At 37.6% G+C, this 20,280-nt stretch overlaps 1 protein-coding gene across 1 annotated transcript in view; it reads left to right on the plus strand.

Moving 5' to 3' along the window:
- Window positions 1-19,133, plus strand: part of BNC1 (basonuclin zinc finger protein 1) — a 72,274-nt gene extending 53,141 nt beyond the window's left edge. Inside the window, exons 3-7 of the mRNA XM_066328068.1 lie at window positions 6,909-7,007; window positions 11,900-12,002; window positions 12,162-12,397; window positions 13,614-15,535; window positions 17,563-19,133. Of these exons, the coding sequence (XP_066184165.1) occupies window positions 6,909-7,007; window positions 11,900-12,002; window positions 12,162-12,397; window positions 13,614-15,535; window positions 17,563-18,244 (3,042 nt within the window). The 3' untranslated portion in view covers window positions 18,245-19,133. The remainder of the gene's footprint in view (window positions 1-6,908; window positions 7,008-11,899; window positions 12,003-12,161; window positions 12,398-13,613; window positions 15,536-17,562) is intronic.
- Window positions 19,134-20,280: the final 1,147 nt, after the last annotated feature.

Genomic DNA, 20,280 nt, shown 5'->3' on the forward strand with positions numbered 1-20,280 from the left:
AGTTCTATATGAATGTATGTTTTTACTGTGCAACTTTTACTTGTGGCTATGCACTGTGGAGATATAAAAATTTTGCAATGGTATTGTTTTGGGTAATGAACAATGGAGATGAGAGCTGTAGGGAGCTGTGCTCTCCATTTCTTAATTTTGAAAAGATACTGTAAAAGTAGAAAACTAGTTTCTGTAAAAAATCTGATTTTTCTTTCTGCTGTGCACTGTAAACAACTGTGTGACTTTCCTGTTCTACAGTAAGTAATGCAGAATTGCAGGCTGATTATAATAAGCAGAGCCATCACTTATGTAATTGTTTTCCAATTGAAATATGAGCATGTAAATCATAAATACTTGACAATGTTTAATTGTACAAGTCGTCAACATACACTAATAGCAGTAAAATCTGTGATTTGTGACTCAGATGTGTTTTGAGTCAAGTGCTTTAACCAGATACATTACCATTATCATGATGTATAAATGCACTACAGAGCAGACAACAATGTAATTTTGCTATGAAGTTCTTTAGAAATTACCACTAAAGTGGAGTGTAATGTATGCCCTTTATATACAATTTATTTTTTACTGTTTTTTACCAGAAAAGAAGGCCAGCAATTCTTTTCTTAGGATCAGTCTGTTTGTGTTTTGGGGGGGGGAAGGGGCATGGGGGGGCGGAGGTGGGTGGGTTTAAGTATGAGTGTGTGTGTGTGTGTGTGTGTATGGGGGGGTCTGGGTTTTTAAATACATTGTGCTAATTAAGTGTCTTGTATTGTGATGCATTTAAGTTATTTATTTGGATTTTTTAATCCCATAGAAAAAATAAACATGGTTTAATTGTCAGCTCATACATAATGAGGTTTTGTTAGATGTGTTTAAGATACAGCATTTTACTTTCTGGTTTATTAATTGGTCAAATGCTTCCAGTCCTCTGTGTAACGAATTCTTGGTTTAAAAATGAGGAGAGGGCAGATCAGTAACCCAGGGGAGGACTACTGATACACACAGGCTGTGGTTTATCCTTCTGTAAAATCCTACGGATAAAAAGTGACACAATTTTTTTCCTCTTTTTCTTTTCTTTTTTTTTTTTTTCCTTTTCTTTTTTAGATATTTTTCAGTTTGAATAACCTGGGAGCCAGGCTACATTCTGGAATTTTGGGCATGTAGGAGAGAGAAAATAAAATAGACTAGTTTTGTTTTAATTTAAAACAAACCATTGTTTGAAAGACATTTAACAGTCAATTTTCACATCTGATCTGAAGTTGGATTTTACTGTGCTCATTTAGTTGAGATTGTTGTTCAAGCAATTCCATATAAATTTTTTGTAATTCATGTAACTACTTGGCTTCTTGAACCTCGGGAGCTGATTGTTTGTCTTATCTTTTGGTGAGCTAACTCTGCGTTATGTTGCAAAACCTTGGGGCATGTTGTGTTTCTTCGTGTTCCTGCAGTCTGCAAGTGAAGTCAGCTTCATTAGTTTCATGATGGCACATCAGTACACATGGCTGGTGTTGCCGCTTCCTTCAAGCTACTCCCGGAGCATGATCTGGGCTGCCTTGGTTTGGATAAGCTTGTAAGGATTTGTCAGCCAGATGTGACAAGATTGTCAAGAGGCAAGTAAAGAAGGAGATCTGATATTAATCAGTGCATAGCTTGGAGCCAAACTTTCTCAAATGCAGTGTAGTAACATGTTCTTCTCATTTACTGCTTCTCTTTGTGGCTATAGAACTGCCACTGTCTGAGTTTGACGGTTAAAAGGGATGCCAGCTAATAGCCTTTAATTTTAAGGATACAGTTCTAGGTGGGAAAAGATCATATCCTTTTATTTTTAACCTTTTTTTGGAAAATAAGTGCAGTTTGTTGTAAGATATGCAAGCATTATGTTAGATAAGAGTCTCTGTTTCTGTCCTTTGGTTTTAAAACAGTGAAATTGTGGCTCAGCTCTCAGTGCTGGAGGATTGGGAGGTGGGGGAGTCTCACTCCACTCCAGGTCATGGGGCAAAGTGGGTCCATCATTATTTTAACTACTAACAACAGTGCATGTAGGTTTGCTTTGTTCTAGTGATTACAATATACATTGAAGATTACCTTTCTAATTGCTGCTTTTACAGATGAGGGAAAAATACATACTTTTGAAGAGTGTATCGGGTATTCAATTAGATTTTTTACCATTATGTGTATAGTGCTCATAGTGGATTTTTAATAATTGGTATACTTGTGCAATTCTGTTTGAATTAAGCACTAGAATTTTGAGCAGTTTGCAGCTTAATCAGACTTTTAACAATAAGTGAACATGTAAAAAAATAACTAATCTTACAGAAAGTACATTTTTGTTGTACTTTATATATATAAATAAGAATTTTTGCTTGATGGATTTCTTAAAAGTAGTTATACTGTTTATTCATTGAACTGCTGAACCATCTACAGCCTATTCAGAACCCCAAGAATAATGGTATCTACAGACATATCCAAACATTTGGGAGAGCTGAATCTTCACAGAAATAGGAAAAATTATTACAAATATTGGGTCACTTCACGGGCTTTTACTTGAACTTCTGCCTCCTGAGGCTGTGGTGAGGTTTGGCCTTTTGATAGCAAATATCTTGACTTCCAGCTTCCGTGTCTGTTCGTGATAATGTTAAAAGATCTGTTCCTACATACTGAGCGTGTCATTCCATTTCCAATCCAACGAGCCAGTGAATTATTTGGTTTGCAGTAATAAAGACTTCATTACAATGATGCTAAATACGCCTCTGATAAAAGCAGAAAAGTTCTTGTTTTATTTTAGATTACAGCTTTTGTTACAGATACGTGTTCTAAAAGCATTTGGGATGATTTGGCATTTTGTAAACATTTTTCATGCAGATTTGAGCTGAAGTTTAGGTACGGATCTTGAATTCGTTATTCTGTAAACCATACACGAAAAATAAGGAAGGGAAACTGGGTTTTCCTTCTGGGTCATCTCCTGTCCTTTCTGGCTTCAGTGGTGCAGGAACTCTCACTGTCTCTATGCGCTGGAAGCGAGCAGGTTTTGTCCTAGCAGATGCTGCAGTTGAAGTTTTACAGCATAGACTGTAAAAGTCATAGACTGTCTTTTTTATTTTTATTTCTTATTATTTTGTTGCTGTCATTTAAAAAATCCTAGAGATTGAAATTTCATTATTCAGACTCAGAAAAAATATTATTGAGGGAATGAGGAAAAGTGGCAGTTTTTAAAAGATTTCAGTGATTTTGGTATAAAGAACAATATTTCATTCCACACATTAAAAGCATTATAGAATTTAAACAAAGAGGAAAAAATTGGAAAAAAAAGAAAAATGCTATATTTTACTTCAAATTTCAAATATAGGAGATCATTAGTAAGAAATAGGTATTTTTTCATGTGAGAGAGTAGCTGATGTCTGAAAGCCAGGTGAAAATTTTCTCACCTGTGTTTAATAAAAAGGAATACTGAATTTTAAATTGTGAAATTACCAATGGAGCTACACTGTTGCGTAAAATATTGCATAACTGTAGCGCCACAGATAGTATCGTGTATGTGTACAAATAGTGTTTGGGTTTAAAATTTATGAAATTGCATTAAATGCAATTGTGTAACAATAAATATTTCAGAGAGCTGTTATTTCACTTTTATTCTTTAATCCGTGTCTTCACTCCAAAACAGAAAAAAGGAAGAGATTTTAAACATGTATATTTTATGGCTTTGAGACTTAAGCAGCGGTGCGAGGAGCTGAAAAACTTAGGATTGTCTTTAAAACATTAACTCATCCACATTGCACACATGCACCATTTTATAAAATAGGAAAAGAGTTAAAGACAATTTTTAAAGGCCTTGAACATTTGTGTGAATAAAACTTCTTTCTTGCTAGCATAGCGTTTGGAGTTAAATATTTAATTCATCTGCACTTCATGGATAGATCTGTAGCTCCAGCATTTAGTGTGGCATGCTTAGCATATCAGTATGGATAAGTAGTATGTAACAATTTATTTGTTAAATTAAGTAGCATCTAGTGCTTTATCGCATAAAATTTCACACCATTTCTGTCCAGTGACTTATCTTTCCACCTAAAGTCTGACCAGTTTTTCTCATCAATATGCAGCAATCTGTTACTCATTTTTGAAATGCACTAATAAGAACGACTTTTCTTGTAAATTTATTAAAAGGGACATTACTTTAATATCTTGTGATAGATAGATACACTGCTTAATACCAGCAAAATGTTTCTGACCTATGCAGGCTAGGGCAGTTACGCTGTGGGAACTGTAGCATTGCAGTCTGTTTCAGAATCAAAAGTAAATAACAGCTCTAAGATAATGATAAGGTGATGTTTTTCCTTCCTCAATTTGTATTTCTTGTTTTCATTTCCAAACCAATCTGTAAAAGAGGCTCTGCCTATGTCCCTGAGGTGGACCGAGCTGTCTGTCAGCACTTACCTGTTGTTAACAAGTGAGATTAATTGCAGCATAAGCCAGTCTATCTACAGCCACGTTGCTGAATGGAAAAATGAAGTTTTACTGTCCCGTGCTTTTTGTTTAGAGTAGCACTCGAGTGTGTGTGCTCACGTGTGTGCTCTCTCTCACACACACACACACACACACATTCTTCTCTCTTTATAATTATTTTGACAGTGCCATTAACAAGAGTTGTCCTAAGGGGCCCTGTAGGGTGACATGCATGAGGAGTGATTTTCTTCCCACAAGTTCTGCTGTGATTAGTTTGGCCTTGTAGCATGGCTGCCTTTCTCAGAAACAGCTCCTTGTGCTTCCTCGCCCGCTGCAGTGCCCGAGAGTGCCCCGGGCTCCTCTCCCCCGGCCACTGCCATGGGGCACGACAAAGCTCTGGGTTGTGAGGCTGCATTTCACTCTTGTCTCACTCAGCTCCTCACCCCTAGAACTCTTCTCACACAGAAAAACTTTTCAGTGAAGTGCTGACATGGGAGACTGTCTTTTAAATCCACAAGAATGGTTGATTTGGCGGAGTGGTGCCATCCTGTGAGGGTATTACCTGATTTCGCTTCTATCTTACTGAGCTTATTCGCTCTTCTTGCGGTTTTGTCTGGTTTTGAGGACATTTTAGTCGATTTTTACAAGGACAATTAAACATTTTTAACTCAAAGTGCTCACTTGCCCGCTCAAGAGATTTGGTCAAATTCTAGGCCAAAATTGGTTTTGTTCAGCCCTACTGAGGGAGAGGGTGATGGGGTAACTCAACTTGCTGCAGGCTCTGGGTTGTAAATATCCTGATTATGTGTATTCTTAGGCTGTGGGTGTTTAAAAGGAGGTCAGGTTTTGGTATCTGACCCCAAATAAACAGTATGGATATATACATAAGGATACAGATAATTAATGGGTTGTACTCCATTGTCTTATCTAGAAAATGTATTCAACATGTGGCCTTTCTGGTACTTCCAGAAGAAAAATCATGACATAATTCTCCCACAGAACAGGGGTAAGTGGGAGTTGAGTGGTAGCTGCATCAGCCAAAATTTTCAGTAGAATAGGTGTTAAGTTCAATTTCTAAATCCATGGTTGGCCTCTGAAACAAAAGCTTTTTGTCTGGACTTTTCAAATGTTCTTGCACTTCCTAAGCTTGGTAGGAGTAGATGGTTGGTGTGAATGAAAACCAGCCAGATTACCAAGGAGCCAGAGTCAGTTTAGCAGCTGAGCTGTGAGTGTAACTTTGTGTTTAGTGGCAGTGTAAAAAGCAAATTGAAGCCCACCTCCACCTTTCCCATCTGTCTCCTAATCGGTCTCTTAAGCAGGGGACAAAAATTTTGCTGTATTATTTTACTAAGAATTTTGTCATATACATCAACTTGGGCCAGCATTTTTAATGTGTCTGAATGGAGAAGATTGGAGCTATTTGGTCAGCTGTTTACTCTGTCACATCGGTGTGTAACTTTTCTCTACTTAATTAAAAGCTCAAAATACAGAAGATACCAGATAGGTCTTCTGGATACAATAAGCTGCAAAGCTGGTTTGCTTTTTAGGAAATTTGTTTGTTGTTACTTATGTTTGTTAAAAAACTATTAATAGCAGCTATTACTTTGTAAGAAACAGGGTTTTTTATATTAATCTGTTGAAATAATACATGCATTCAGTCCAATATAATTAGAAATCTTATAAGGACATTTTTCTTATTTTAATAATTTTGTGTATTTCTTTTAAATATTTCTAAACTTTAGTATAGAAATAATAGAACTTGCAGCTACCAAGTGTAGTAGAGTAGGTGGAAATGTACTTGAATGGCAATCCCTTTGTTTCGGGGGCTCAGACTGTGAACGGCAGGCAGTGTTTTGTGCTGTCACGGTGGGGATCTTTCCAGGACCTTAAACACGTGACAGAAGGAGCCACCACAATGCTGAGCTGAACATGTGCAAGCTGTAGCATGGGCCAAGTCCTTGTGCAGAGTAACTCTCAGTGGGGCCTTGCTGAGAGACCTGTGCACATGAGTGCTCTGCAGTGCACTGTTCCTCCCTTTCCCATTCCGAATGTCTTCCCAGCTGCACTTACAGGCAGCAAAGGGCTTCCGTATTCTGTCCATCCTCCAGGCATCTTGTTACCTCTTTGAAGTGAGCATGTCAGGAAGAAGAAAATGGCCCAGAGCCTTTCCTAGAAAATGCTGCAGGGGCCCTGCTAATGGTCTCCACAGGCAGATGGGATTCAGAGCCTTACCAAGCTGGGGGTACATTGAAACTTTCAAGGAACAACTAGAGGTACAAGGTGCTTAATGTAACTGATTTAATATCAACATGCATTTCATGCCTAATTGTTGGGCTAGGTCTTCGACAAGTACTTTACACCATCTAAAGCAGCCCATCATGTTTTGTGATTGTACATGGAACATGCTGGCATATATTTTAGTTCCAGTAAACTACGAAGAGCTTAACAGTGTATCAAAAACTGTATCCTGTCTTCAGGAAGAAGAGACGCAATGGCTAAATATGCACTATAGAGTGGACAGGGCGGATACAAATACATGTGAGATGGATAAAACCCCAGATACTCGTCTGATATGGGTAAGCTGGATTGTGATACAGTGAAAGTAAGGTGAACAAAATGCAAATTGAGAAGTTGTTTTAAATCGTGACAAAACTGACAGACAGTGTTACTTATCAGTAGAATATATCCCAAGGGAAAGTGGCAAGAGTTCCATGAAAAACAATGGACAAAGCAAAGCTTTGCTCATTGTATCATGTGGAAAAGGATGGCACTGAGAGAGATGCTTATGATAAGGCATTTTTGATGTCTCTGCTTTTAGTGGTTGTGCAAAGGATTCAAACACAAAAGTAATCAAATGTAACTCTGTGAGAAAAAAGGAACTTACTTAAACTCTGCAAACACAAGAAACCTGATGGATTATGATAAAAAAAGGAAAGGAAAAAAAAATGGACCAGAAGGGCCACTTCACACTCATTTATAGTTAATGTTCTCTGTGAAAGGTGCACACAAATTTGGATTTGGCCTTTGGGTTAAATGTGGCTGTACTTTTAATTTAAGAGATGGTAAAGGTAGCAAGCAAGAAAACACTTCAAAATAACGAGACATATGTCACATGTTTAATTATATTTCTTCCCCCACCGTAATTCATGCCTCTTCCTCCACAAGTGTTGTTGCTGTGGAGCCACTGTGGGTCTATTCTCCAAATATGAGATGTGTCCCACTTCTTTCCTATAGGATTTGTGCTCACCAGAGCACATCCCGTGGTGGGTTACATGATTCAGTGGGATTACCTCTGGTGATGATGAGATGGCCATAGGAGATACAGCTTGTTGCTAGAAACCCTCAAGAGAGCAATGAAAGCAATATCTGCCATAGCTCATCTGATGAACGTTTCTCTCATGTATATGTTTCATGTAACTCCTATTCCTTCTTCAAACTTGCATTTTAAACTGATCAGAATTTTTAAGCACTGCAAAATATATTCCTGTAACGTGGCATCAATGACACCATTTTGTTGGTAATCCTCAGAGCAGAGCAGGAAAGCTCTCAAGCTAAAAAGAAAACAGCAGTTTTTAAAGCAGGAAGAAGCTTTGTGTGAAAAAGGCAAGGTTTTTTCTTAAGTGCCAGAAGTGAGGGTGCTGACCTGTGCATTTCTGGTGTTAAATAGCGCCAGGGTAATCTGGGACTTGCTCTTCCATGTTACTGGTGTCTGCGCTTGCAGCCCTTGCTGCGTGCAGAGACCCAGAGCAGAGATCTCCGACTCAGTCCTGACAAGGTCTTCAATATTTCCTTGCTGCTTAATTTATTTCCCAAGCCAAAGCACTGTCAAACCAGAACCCTCTTAACACTGAATGAGATTGGATACACTTCTAGTGCCCTTCTTGTCTTGCTGCTTTTTTTTAAAACCTGTTGTGTGTTGCAAGTGAGCATAGATCGCAGGAGATTCTCAGACCTGCTTTGTGAAATGAAGCCTGATTATATACCCAGAATCAGCATGAGTATGTCCCATTAGCCTGGGCTTTTCCTTAGCGCTGAGGCCTGTGAGTGGGTTGCAAAGAAACATTCAGTAACTTTTGAAGCATAATTGAAGCCACATCAATATCTGGCAAAAAAAGGATGTGAGCAGGCGTGACTTTCAGGCAGCAGATGTTAAGATTCAGTGATTAGTAGTTTTTCAGTGCCCAGTTTAATGGTTAATGTCTGTCTTGTAATGACAATTTTTATTTAAAGTTCAGCATTCAGGTTCCCACGGTCATGCCAGTGAAACCACGTAACATTTTGATCAGTCTTTTCACCTCTGTTTTTTAAAATAATTAAGAAAGTGGGGCTAATAATGGATTAGGAAAGATCCATTTGTGAAGGAGAGAGTGACTGGAAAGCAATACCAAGATCCTTGATGATAGCATAAGACTTAGTTTTTTAGACAATCTGCCTTCTGTTTCTAGAAGATGAAATTAAATAATGATGTGAATGAGTGTACTTTAGAAAAATTTCCACTCTAATTTCCTTCTACATTTCCAATCCTTTAATTATAATTTTTTAAGCTTTGCATCTATGCAATACAAAAAGGTATTCCTTTGTTCTGCAGAATGAAATTGTTTGTACATTCCACTTGTTGGGAAAATAAAGCTTATTAAAAGACTTGATATAATTACAGTACCTTAGAATAGGCATATTAAGGACAGTAGGATTAATGGGAAAAAGACAAGGATATTATTTTCATGAAGTTTTGCTAAATTTCTTTTCAATGAAGTCTGATATGTGTTAATTTGGGAAATAATCAAAATGCATCTTTTACCAATACCTTTTTAAGTTGAACAATGACAATTTAAAATTGTGATTCACTGGTTACTTCAGAAGTTTATTTTTCTCTGTTATAGATACTCTGTGACTATATTACATATATATTATATTATTATAAGTGTTACTGGAAAAGCTATAGGACACACAGACTGTGACAAGCACAAATGAAGGGAAATGCTAAAAACCTGAAAAATCACAGTTGTTTCTTCTTAGGGATTCCTTCAACTAATTTTTTAAATCGGCAACAGATCCTCGATTTGAGGGTGAACCTTTGGTATGTTAGCAGGATACAAGTGAACTCCTAGTTTCTAGAAGCAATAATGTGACTTGAGAGAGGTTCAGTTCAATATTTAGAATAGAGGGGGAACTCTGCTCCCTTCGTAACAGCTGCTTTCATATATGTAAACCAAAATGCACTCCTTCTACTTGTTCCTGTTTTGGCATGTGCAGTATTCTACACATACACAGGAAAATAAAATAAACACATGTACCATATAGAAGAAGGCTCTTACAGAAAGCTATGAAATGCTAAATTTGGTGTGGTGTATCTTTCTTGCCCAAGCACACAAATTAAATAGAAAAAATAAGTTTTAAAGGTCAGTGGCTTGTGGAACATGTGCAAAGGAAAAGGAATGAAAAAAATGTTGAAGTCTCAATTAACTTATCATCGTGACAGCTTTTTGCATTGTGCAGATTTCTGTTACTTCTTGCAGAAAAGGGAAGTACTCTTTTGTAATTTTGTCTGAAGGGAATGTAAAAGATGCATTTATGGAATGTACTGTGCCTTACTGAACCTAGCAGGGTTGCCTGTGGAAGGGCTTCAGTCCAGGCAAGTCACAGAACATTATGTATGCAGAGAGGCAGAAGACTCAAACTGCATTATTGTTTGATATCTTGTGGTAGAAATAAATCTGCAGTCAGCTACACCTTTTCTTCCCCCAACCTTTCCATAAGAAATTTATGGCTTTTTATTGTTAGATGGAAGTATTTTAGCATCTAAGTGAAAATATATCCTCCATTAAAATGAAGCAATTGACACTGCGTAGGTTATTGATGTGTGTTTTATGACTTTATAGGGAGCACAGAGCTTTTCTCAAGAACACAGAATTTTGCAATGGCCCCTTTAAAAGATTAAAGGCAAAGTGATTCAGAGATTTCAAGAGCCCTGTTGCCACTTGTTCCAATTCTTCAAATGCAGGCAAACCTCAGCATCAAGTCACTGTAGTTTGGTGATGTGCATTTAAGATAACTCCTGGATAAGCCAGATACTGAGACTTTAAAATCACACCCCAGATCCATTACTGTGAAGCGTTGGACACCCAAATGTCATGAACATGCTTGTTTATAGTAGCTTTTTGTATGCAATGTCCTCTTCTGCTCTGAGTCAGTCAGATTCTTCAAGCCTAAAGAAATGCCCATCGCAAATCCCAGTGAAATTAACTTTCTGCCATGTGCTTTGGAGTTAAATATTTCTTGCATCCATCTTTCTTAGCAAGTTTTTGGACAACCAGGCTTCTTTGTATGTTTTCTGAAGTGCCAGTGTGGGAATGCCACATTTCCTTTTTTCTTCGAATCTTACCTAAATTTCCTATGGGTATTTTGAGAAGTGAAAGTCCTCATTTTGCATAAAACCTTAGGAGATGGAACATTAATTTTACAGTTGCATGATATAACTCTTTTTCTTTATTATTCCAATGAAGATTTCTGCACATCAATTTCTTTGTTTTCTCTTCCCTTAACTTAAAGATTCTGTTTATGTTGGACCTGTTCTCAGTGCCAGATGTAAACACTGCAGAATCCTGCAAAAGCTTTGCTCTGTAGCAAGTCCCTTGAGCTTTAACTAGGACCTCCAAGTTGTCTGTTTGCTTTCTACAGCAGATTGGCACATACAGAAGAAATCGTATATTCCAGGAAGCAAGTTTGTATCACCCCATTGATTAGGGACATCTGAATACTAATTTGATTTGCATTATAGATGACCTTGGTGAGAGTAAAGTGATGTACAAATTGAACTGTGCAACTGGTTGCTCTCTCTGTGCTCTGTTTTGGTTTCAAGCATTTCCCTTACAAAATGTGATTGTTTAGTCTTTGAAGAGTTGGAGTACTTTTTGGTGAACTTTGTTACTGAGGAGCATTAGTGAACTGTCCTGCCTCTTTGACAGAATACAAATATTCCATGTGAATTTTGGGTGTGTAGGGCATGGCATCTATGCAGAGCTGATGCATTGCTCATTAGAACTTGCTATATTGCAGTATGGAGTTCCAGCAAAACTGCAGGAGAGGGGGTCCTTCATCTGTACATGTTTGTTTGCAAACCTTCCTGAGAAAGTGATCATACATGAGGATCATAGCTTAGATGACTTCATAATTTATAACAATAATTATTATGAAGGTGCTTCAACCTAAATAAATCCACAGAAGTGTTACTATGTATATTGTTAAATATTCTGCTTCCATATTACTGTAGTGTTTCTGCTCTTCCAAGCAGAGGTGGCCTTGTATAACTCAGGCTTTGCCTGGGTTGTCGATATTGCACGTTGATAGGTCTGTGCTGGTTTGTTAACTCTGTCTTCATGTGGATTTTATGGGGGTACTGTAGATGTATAATCTGCACACTCTGAACAGTGCTTATATATTACCTATCATGCTTTCCATTGATCTCCAGGCTATCCGGTGCACTCTCGTGAACTGTAGTTGTCAGTGTTTCAAACCTGGGAAAATAAATCAGCGACAATGTGACCAGTGCCGGCATGGATGGGTAGCACATGGTAATATTTGTTTTTACAATCTATAGAAAACCATTTAGGATCCTCATAACTATTATATGCCTTTTATGTAACTCCTCAACCCTCACCCCAATATTAGTTGCATTCCATTTTCTTTCTGGGGACTCAAGTTCATTTACATTTTGTGATTTTTACTTTCAGCCCTGAGCAAACTAAGGATTCCAAACCTCTACCCATCAAGCCAAGTAGAAATAGTTCAATCCAATGTTGTCTTTGACATCAGTAGCCTCATGTTGTACGGAACCCAAGCCATTCCCGTGCGCCTTAAAATTCTGCTCGATCGCCTTTTCAGTGTTCTGAAGCAGGAGGAGGTGATACAGATTCTCCATGCTCTGGACTGGACACTGCAGGATTATATACGTGGATATGTGCTACAGGTATAATGGGGGGCTTTTAAAATAGAAATATGACAGTTAAGTAGTTTTCTAGCCTAATCTTCTCAGTGGTTCACAATGTGTTAACAGTGTGGCGCATCTGAAAGGCAGTAATAGACCTGTATGAGCTTAATGCCAGAAAAAAAAGTCTGGGTTTTGGTGATTGCTCTCTTTTTTAGTTGGACTTAATTGAAATCTTTCTACTTGCTCAAAACTAACAAAGGTAAGCAAAAAATAAAAATCAAAAGTTACTGGTAGTGTATCAAAGTAAAGTCTTTAGAATTTGTTCCAGTATTATTTAAACAGTGAGTTTGCTTTTATACAGCAGAATAATACTTCAAGAAATAAACTTACCATTATTTAAAACACCAGGGACAATATTAATCTCTGGCAGTGCTACCAACCTTACTGGAGCTGCAGCCAGAGTGTATTTGGCCCTGTGTGTGTACACTGATATTAGTCCTTGCTGCTGTGGAAGTTACCTTTTATGTAAAGTAACATTATGATCTTACATTATGACATGAATCAATATTTAATGGTCTTGATAATCTTGCTTTTTAGTGTTAGGATTAAAAATATGGAATCAATTACCTTGAACCTCTATCACATGAAAAATTTATAATGTTACGTTCTTCATCATCTTAGAAACTCTTACATGCGCTGTGAAAAATCTCAGTAGGCCATCAAATACATGTTCTGTGATAAAATATTTATTGTAGTTATTGGGAAAAGTTAGGCATAGCTAGAGTTTGAAAGAACTCCAACACTAGTGTAATTACAGCTGTGCTCTGTGAAAACTGGCAATAGATCAATATAGGTTCATTTGTTCTCTGATCTTAGTTGCTTGGAAGATTATTAAACTTGCAATGAAAGAATACTTGACTTAAATGAGGAGCTAAATCTTCGTCTGATTGCTCCATCTCTGCTGTCTGTGCTTACAGGGTACTATCTGTTGTTCAAATAACGTGTCTTAATTTTTGTGGAAAAAATAGGTTATTGGAAGGCATTAATGTCAGTTCAGGAAGAAATAATATCACCAATGGGGTAAAAATGTGGAACAAATTATCACAGAATTTGCATTAATCTCATTAAATGGAATATTTTTAAATTTTTGCTAGAGTAGAAATTCCAGTCCCTGAAAAAAATGAGAGATTTGAGGGGAGGTGTTTTTTGTTTGTCTTAACTAATGTCTAACTCATTTAAATATTTTTGTTTTTAGGATGCTTCAGGAAAGGTGCTGGATCACTGGAGCATAATGACCACTGAAGAAGAACTGGCTACTTTGCAGCAGTTTCTTCGCTTTGGAGAAACTAAGTCCATTGTAGAGTTAATGGCAATTCAAGAGAAAGAAGGGCAGTCGATCATAATACCGCCACCAACTGCCAATTTGGATATTAGGGCATTCATTGAGAGCTGCAACCCACACAGTCCTAGTTTTTCTGCTTCCTTGGACAAAATGAGTCCCACCAGCATTCATCCCTTTGAGAATATTGTAAATAACATGGCTTTCATGCTGCCGTTTCAGTTTTTCAGTCCAGTGCCTCCACCTTTGATAGGTTCACCACCAGAAAGACATTTGATTGAGCAAGGTCAAGACCATAGCAACGAAACCAAACAAGATCTTCAGATACCATTTTCTGAAAGCAGTTTCTTAACTTCTAGTTCTGCACCATTTCAAGTTGAAAATGAGAGGAGCATAAATGGTCCAGATGTCACTAAAACAGAAGATGATGCCCTTTTAAGTGATTCCAGTTCACATAATACAGCAGCTAAGCTTGAAATGACAGCACTGTCTCCAGAAAACAAAATGAAATCTGTTGAAAAAAATGCTGGGCCAAGGAAAGGGCGTGTCTTCTGCACTGCATGTGAAAAAACATTTTATGACAAAGGTACTTTGAAAATACATTACAATGCTGTTCATCTGAAGATAAAGCACAAATGCACCATTGAAGGCTGCAATATGGTGTTCAGCTCACTGCGTAGTCGAAACCGTCATAGTGCAAATCCTAACCCCAGACTCCATATGCCAATGAACAGAAATAACAGGGATAAAGATCTAAGAAACGGTTTGACCATTGCTGGACCTGGAGATAGTAAAAGGACAGAATTCACAATTTTAACTCCGGATAGCAGAACTATTTCCAGCTATGCCAGCTCTTGTACAGATTCAAAAGGCCAGGCTGGATTTTCTAGTATTGGACATAACGGTGTTCTCTTTCCAAACCTGAAGACAGTACAGCCTGTTCTTCCTTTTTACCGTAGTCCAGTCACACCAGCTGAGCTTGCCAATACTCCAGGTACTCTTCCTTCTCTGCCTCTTGTTTCTTCCTCGATACCAGAGCAGCTTGTTTCCAATGAATTGCCTTTTGACATGCTCCCCAAGAAGAAATCTCGTAAATCCAGTATGCCCATTAAGATAGAGAAAGAAGCTGTTGAGACACCCAATGAAAGTAGCGATGTTGCCAGTTCTGAAGATGATTCACGTCTGCAGGGGGTAAGCGATGGAGAGCTTGAGACCTGTGAGCATAAGATAGAGAAGCGGGTGACCGACAGGGTGGAAAAGCACCCCCATTCAGGTAATTCATGGAAATCTCTCTCTGGGGTAGAGGGCCCAAAGTATTTTGAATCTGTCTTTGCGCCAAATAACAAATACATCGAGGATATCTCTGAGAATGAATTGCAACACTGTGAGAAAGAGGTTAAACCAGAAGAAAACCAACCATTAAAAATAGTTTCCCATGAGGTTATATATGAAGATCCAAAACACCACCACAGTGATGTTATAAAACCAATGACTGAACCCCCCATGTATATTAAAGAGCAGTCAAAGCACAGGATTCCTAAAAATGACTGCCCTGAATTGCAACACCACTTGCTGACCGGGGGCTTTTTCAGCACTTTGTCAAACAGGGGTGCTGCCATTCCTTGTTTTGAAGACTCTAAAGATATGGATCATGTCAGTCAACATGCACTAGGGATTCAGAAGGAAGAAAGCCGCTTTCATTGCGACATCTGTAAGAAGACTTTTAAAAACCCTTACAGTGTAAAAATGCATTTCAAAAATGTACATCTCAAAGAAATGCATATTTGCACAGTTGAGGGCTGTAATGCTGCTTTCCCTTCTCGTAGAAGTCGAGACAGGTAAGAAAATTATAAACAAAATTGTATTTATTTTACCATCACAATGGAGCCTAATTTGAAATTAAAATGAGTGTTTAAGGAATGGAGCCTGCAAATATTTTCTGTGTATCCTCGCATAACAGGTATGATAACTTATCAGAACGTTCTTGAAATGAAAATTCATTGAAAGAAACATTTCCTTTCCACTAGACTACAAGGTATTAAATAAAGCCATGAAAATTTCATAACTGATGAAGACTGCAGTAGTTGAAAGAATACTTTAGGACATAAAGGGAAAGCCATAAGGGTATGAATTCAGCAATTTAACAGTAGATGCATGTGTGGACTTATATGTTTAATATATACTTTCATGTGTATTTTATTGTGCACAGTGTTTTTTTAATGAAAAAGCAATGAGGTCAATTCAGGAAATCTTCACTTGCCCTTGTCCTTTTTTGGATTTGTAACAGACTGGTGAGAAAAAGCCCATAAGAAAAGCAAGATTAGTCTTTGTCAGCCCAAAATTAAGATTATGCAGTGGTAGTGAAATGAGCCCTATCTGGTGTGTATCCACATCAGTAGTGCTTTTCTGAGGGATTAAATACTCATTTCTCAACTAAAGCATGAGCTCGATTCAGTTTAATGTTGATTTCAGTACTGTATTGCTGTAATTGATTTAATTTTAGCCTGTTATGCACATGAACAGAGAAACAAGAGCTGAAGCTTTTTTGTTGACCATCAGTAATGTATCTGAAGCGATAACAAACCTGTTCAAGTGCAACAAAGTGTTACAAGTTTTCCAAATCTGTAGCGGTGTTAGAGCAGCTTTTGGCTGCAGGAAGCATGCCTGGATAGTAGTTCAGAGTGACACGAGGTTTAGATTGTCTGTAATCTGCTAGGAGTGCTGGAGCCAGCTGATGCAATCCAGAGAGAGGATGAGCCAGTCTCTGAGGACTGGCCGCTGCATCTGAGGTGCACAGATTCATCTGCTGCTGGCAGGGCTTCATCTGCTGCCTGCGTCTTCCCAGATGTGAATTCCTCTCCCCTGTAATTGCGATATGGGCCACAGGAAAGAAGGCCAGCAGTAAGATTTGCATTCACATGCCACAGATTCCTTCCCGCACCAATATGTTGAGATAAGTTTTAACATAGGTGCGTTTGGAAGATGGGTTAAAAAAAAAAAGAGGCAAGTGAGCTCAGAAGACATTTCACAAGCTTTGTACAAAACAGTAGTTATTTGGAACAACTTTGCAGAAGTTTCTAGACTTTAACATAGAGTAGTGTGACTACAAGGGCTAAATATTTCTGTGCCTTTTTGAACCATTCATGGTTCTGATTAAACTATGATGGCAAGGAGAAAGACAAATGTTTTGCCAGTATTACAATAAACTCAGCCTTCTAGGCAGAGCCTGTAAGTTCCCAGTGATCTGATTGATAATATTTAATGAGGAGTATTGATTCTGTATGTTTTGGTGTTTTCAAACTGAACGTAGAAATGCCCATTTGAAAACTACAAGTTGCATATAATTAAATTCTCCCTTTTCAAGGAAACTCCTGTCTAGAAAAGGGTCTGTACTGATGTGTACAGCTGTATCCTGGACATAGTTATAATACTCAATCATCAACATTTTTTACAGGCTCAGGTGTCAATCCTTCCCTGTTTTGTGCATTGGGAAAGAATCTTGTTTCTTACCCACCTCAGTCCATTCTCTGTTCAGTTTACATCTGTCCCCCAGCTCTTTTAGGCTTAGCACTAGATCTAGCAGAGCAAACAGTGATCCCCAATGCAGGAAGGAATCTGAAACATTGATTGCTGTAGAGTTATTGCACAGAATCTGATATATGCCAGTGCAAGCAAGTTCAGAAACCCAGGCACATATGTAAATTGTCCATGCGCACTCCCAGTGTGGCAGTTGGTCAAATCTGAAGTATACAGTTCATGCATGCTACTAAATATTGATTTTCCTTTTCTTTGTTTATGATCATTATGAAAGAGCTGTTAAGTGAGGTGAAACACTTTCTTGCTAAGCTTGTCTTTGTTCTTCTAGACATAGTTCAAACCTAAATCTTCATCATAAGCTTCTGACTAAAGATACACTGGAATTCAACAACCATTTCAATGCAACATACCTCTTGAAAGACATGGCTAAGGAGTTTTGCCAAGATGTCTCTTTAAAACAACACGTTGGACATACTTCTGTAATCTTCAAAGGGATGAACAGAACAGGCAGCTACGTTTTTCCAATGAGCAAAATTGCAGAACCCTGTTCTGAGAGTTATGGATATGATCCATTAAATGATGGAGCTGTTCTGGATCTAAGCACTACTTCCAGTGTTAAATCTGAGAGCAGTGCTCATTCTTCTTGGGATTCTGACGGAGGAAGTGAAATATGCACCATGCCCTTGGATGATAGTGATGAAAGCTGTGAAGGACCCAGCCTAATGCCCAATGATGAACTCTACCAAGACTGTACTTTAATTGAGAAAGCAAATCAAAACTTTATAAATTTACCTTCTACTTTGCCAATAACTTGTCATATATGTCAAAAAACATACAGTAATAAAGGAACATTCAGGGCTCATTACAAAACTGTGCATCTCCGCCAGCTCCACAAATGCAAAATCCCAGGTTGCAACACAATGTTTTCATCTGTTCGCAGTCGGAACAGGCACAGTCAAAACCCCAATCTGCACAAAAGTCTGGCTGGGTCACCAACTAGCTTACAGTAAGATCAGACTGATCTTAATTTATTTCTGCTAAGAATTAATCATTTCAAGTAAGGAATGTGTTAACATTAGTTTTATTAAAGCTCATTTGACTTCTAGCTCACTCAACAACCACAGTCAATTTTTTTTTCTCCTGTGTGTGCTCTCGAGCAGTTTCAGTTAGCAATGCCTGGTGCTGTAGTTTTTGTGCAATTGTTTGGTTTGATGTTGAACAGCTAAAACTTCTGCAAGGAAAAGAAAATGTCTTAGAAATGGGGGAAATACGGCGGCATTAACTAAAATGTTTCTGATAATTCTGAAGTATTACTTGCCACAATAGGAGCTTCAAATGAGAGCCATCGTTGCTTGTGTTTACATGTTAAATGGGTTGTTGTGTTGTGTAAGAAATGAGTAATGATTGAGGTGAGTTTCCTCTGGTTGGGTTGAGAATTTTGAGGCTACCATTTCTTTCCTGAGACCTTAGTCTGAAGCTGACTTGCAGTGTTAGTAGGACAGAACATATGTAATTAAATATGTCCCAAAATCCAAAGGAGAAAATACAAATTTGGGAAAACCGCATACAGTCCAAATCTTCTGAAAATTCTGCAGTCCTTACTTTTTAAGTTTGCATTTCACTTCAGTAAAGATTACAGTATTTTGAATTTTGTAGAATTTAATACCATTTGCTTTGCAGGAAAAGGGGCTACTTAACTTGTTGGCAGAATAGCCTGAATAAATCTGAGACATTCTGATAAATTGTAGTGGTGGAAAAAAATAAATAGGTTAAGCTAAAATTTCTAAACTACAGCAAATGCATCCATAAAATAGGAGGGAAAGTAAGACCTTTAATTTAAAATGCACTTTTTGAGTTCTACTTTCAGGAAGAGAAAAGTTTTGTTAAAAATGTGGGGGGGGGGGACAGAGGAAAAAAATCCCATGCCAAATATCCAAATTGCTTAGGACTTTGAGGGTGCAATTCTAAGCCTCTGACAGAAAGAGGTAAAATGGATGCAGTAGATAGATACACCTTTTATGATGCAGCAGTTAGTTTCTCTTACCAGTGGGGGATAGAATGTGTTGATCTTTGTAACAATAGAAAAATGCTTATTCTCATTCATTCATCTTTTTTATAAAAATGTTTTTCAATATCTGTTAAAATGTTTCGTATCTTTGTAGTTGCCCCTGTATTTAACAGTATTCTGCATTACGTTCTATGCACTTAAGAAGACTGGCCTTGCATTGTATTTAAAAACACTTTAATATTTAATTTGTAGTCACATCATACAAATGCTGTATGTGTACTTGTGGTGTGTCCTCTTTCAATCATTTGCAAAGAGGAAAAGAAATAAGAAAGCAAGTCTTACAGTACCTTTTTTTTACTTTATTCCACCAGTGGAAATCTGTTGATCAATTCTAGTATGCAAGCATGACATTGACAGCACAATCTGTACATATTATACCAAAGTGCTTACAGTATTTGTGGTTTCTAGAACAAGTCTAGTTTTCCAGTATAACTGGATCTTAGTTTTTATTCATTTTTGTGACTGAATAAAAATAGACTGAAATTCAGGATTTCAAATGTATGTAGAAAGAATAGTACAATGCTGTTGCCATATGTCTTGATGTTTAACTTATTCTAAAAATACTATGGTATTGTAACCATTTCATATTGTATAAAAGAAACAAATGTGGACTGAATATTTCACCAATTCTTTTGAAAACTGGTTTGTGTGTGAGTATGGGTTATGCAAGGAAAAAACATGACACAGTTGTAAATGTTTGTGCTCACTAGAAATGGTTTCCATGCATTGTGTAAAGTAATCTTCTATTTTTTTAATTTACTGTAGGTTTATGTGATATTTAAAGTAATCCATTTGTGCTTGAAGCTGTCAGGAAAAAATACTAACGTGCAGAAAGTCGTGCCATTGCTTTGAGGTTTTGTGTTCTGGGGGGAATCGGTGTTTTGGTTTTGGGGAGCGAGTAGGGTGGTGTTTGTTTTGTTGAGATTTTTTATTATTGTTTTCTTTGGATTTTTAATAGAAACCCCTATCAGTGGGGGT

This window comes from Sylvia atricapilla, chromosome 13, assembly GCF_009819655.1.
Source record: "Sylvia atricapilla isolate bSylAtr1 chromosome 13, bSylAtr1.pri, whole genome shotgun sequence".
Taxonomy (NCBI): domain Eukaryota; kingdom Metazoa; phylum Chordata; class Aves; order Passeriformes; family Sylviidae; genus Sylvia; species Sylvia atricapilla.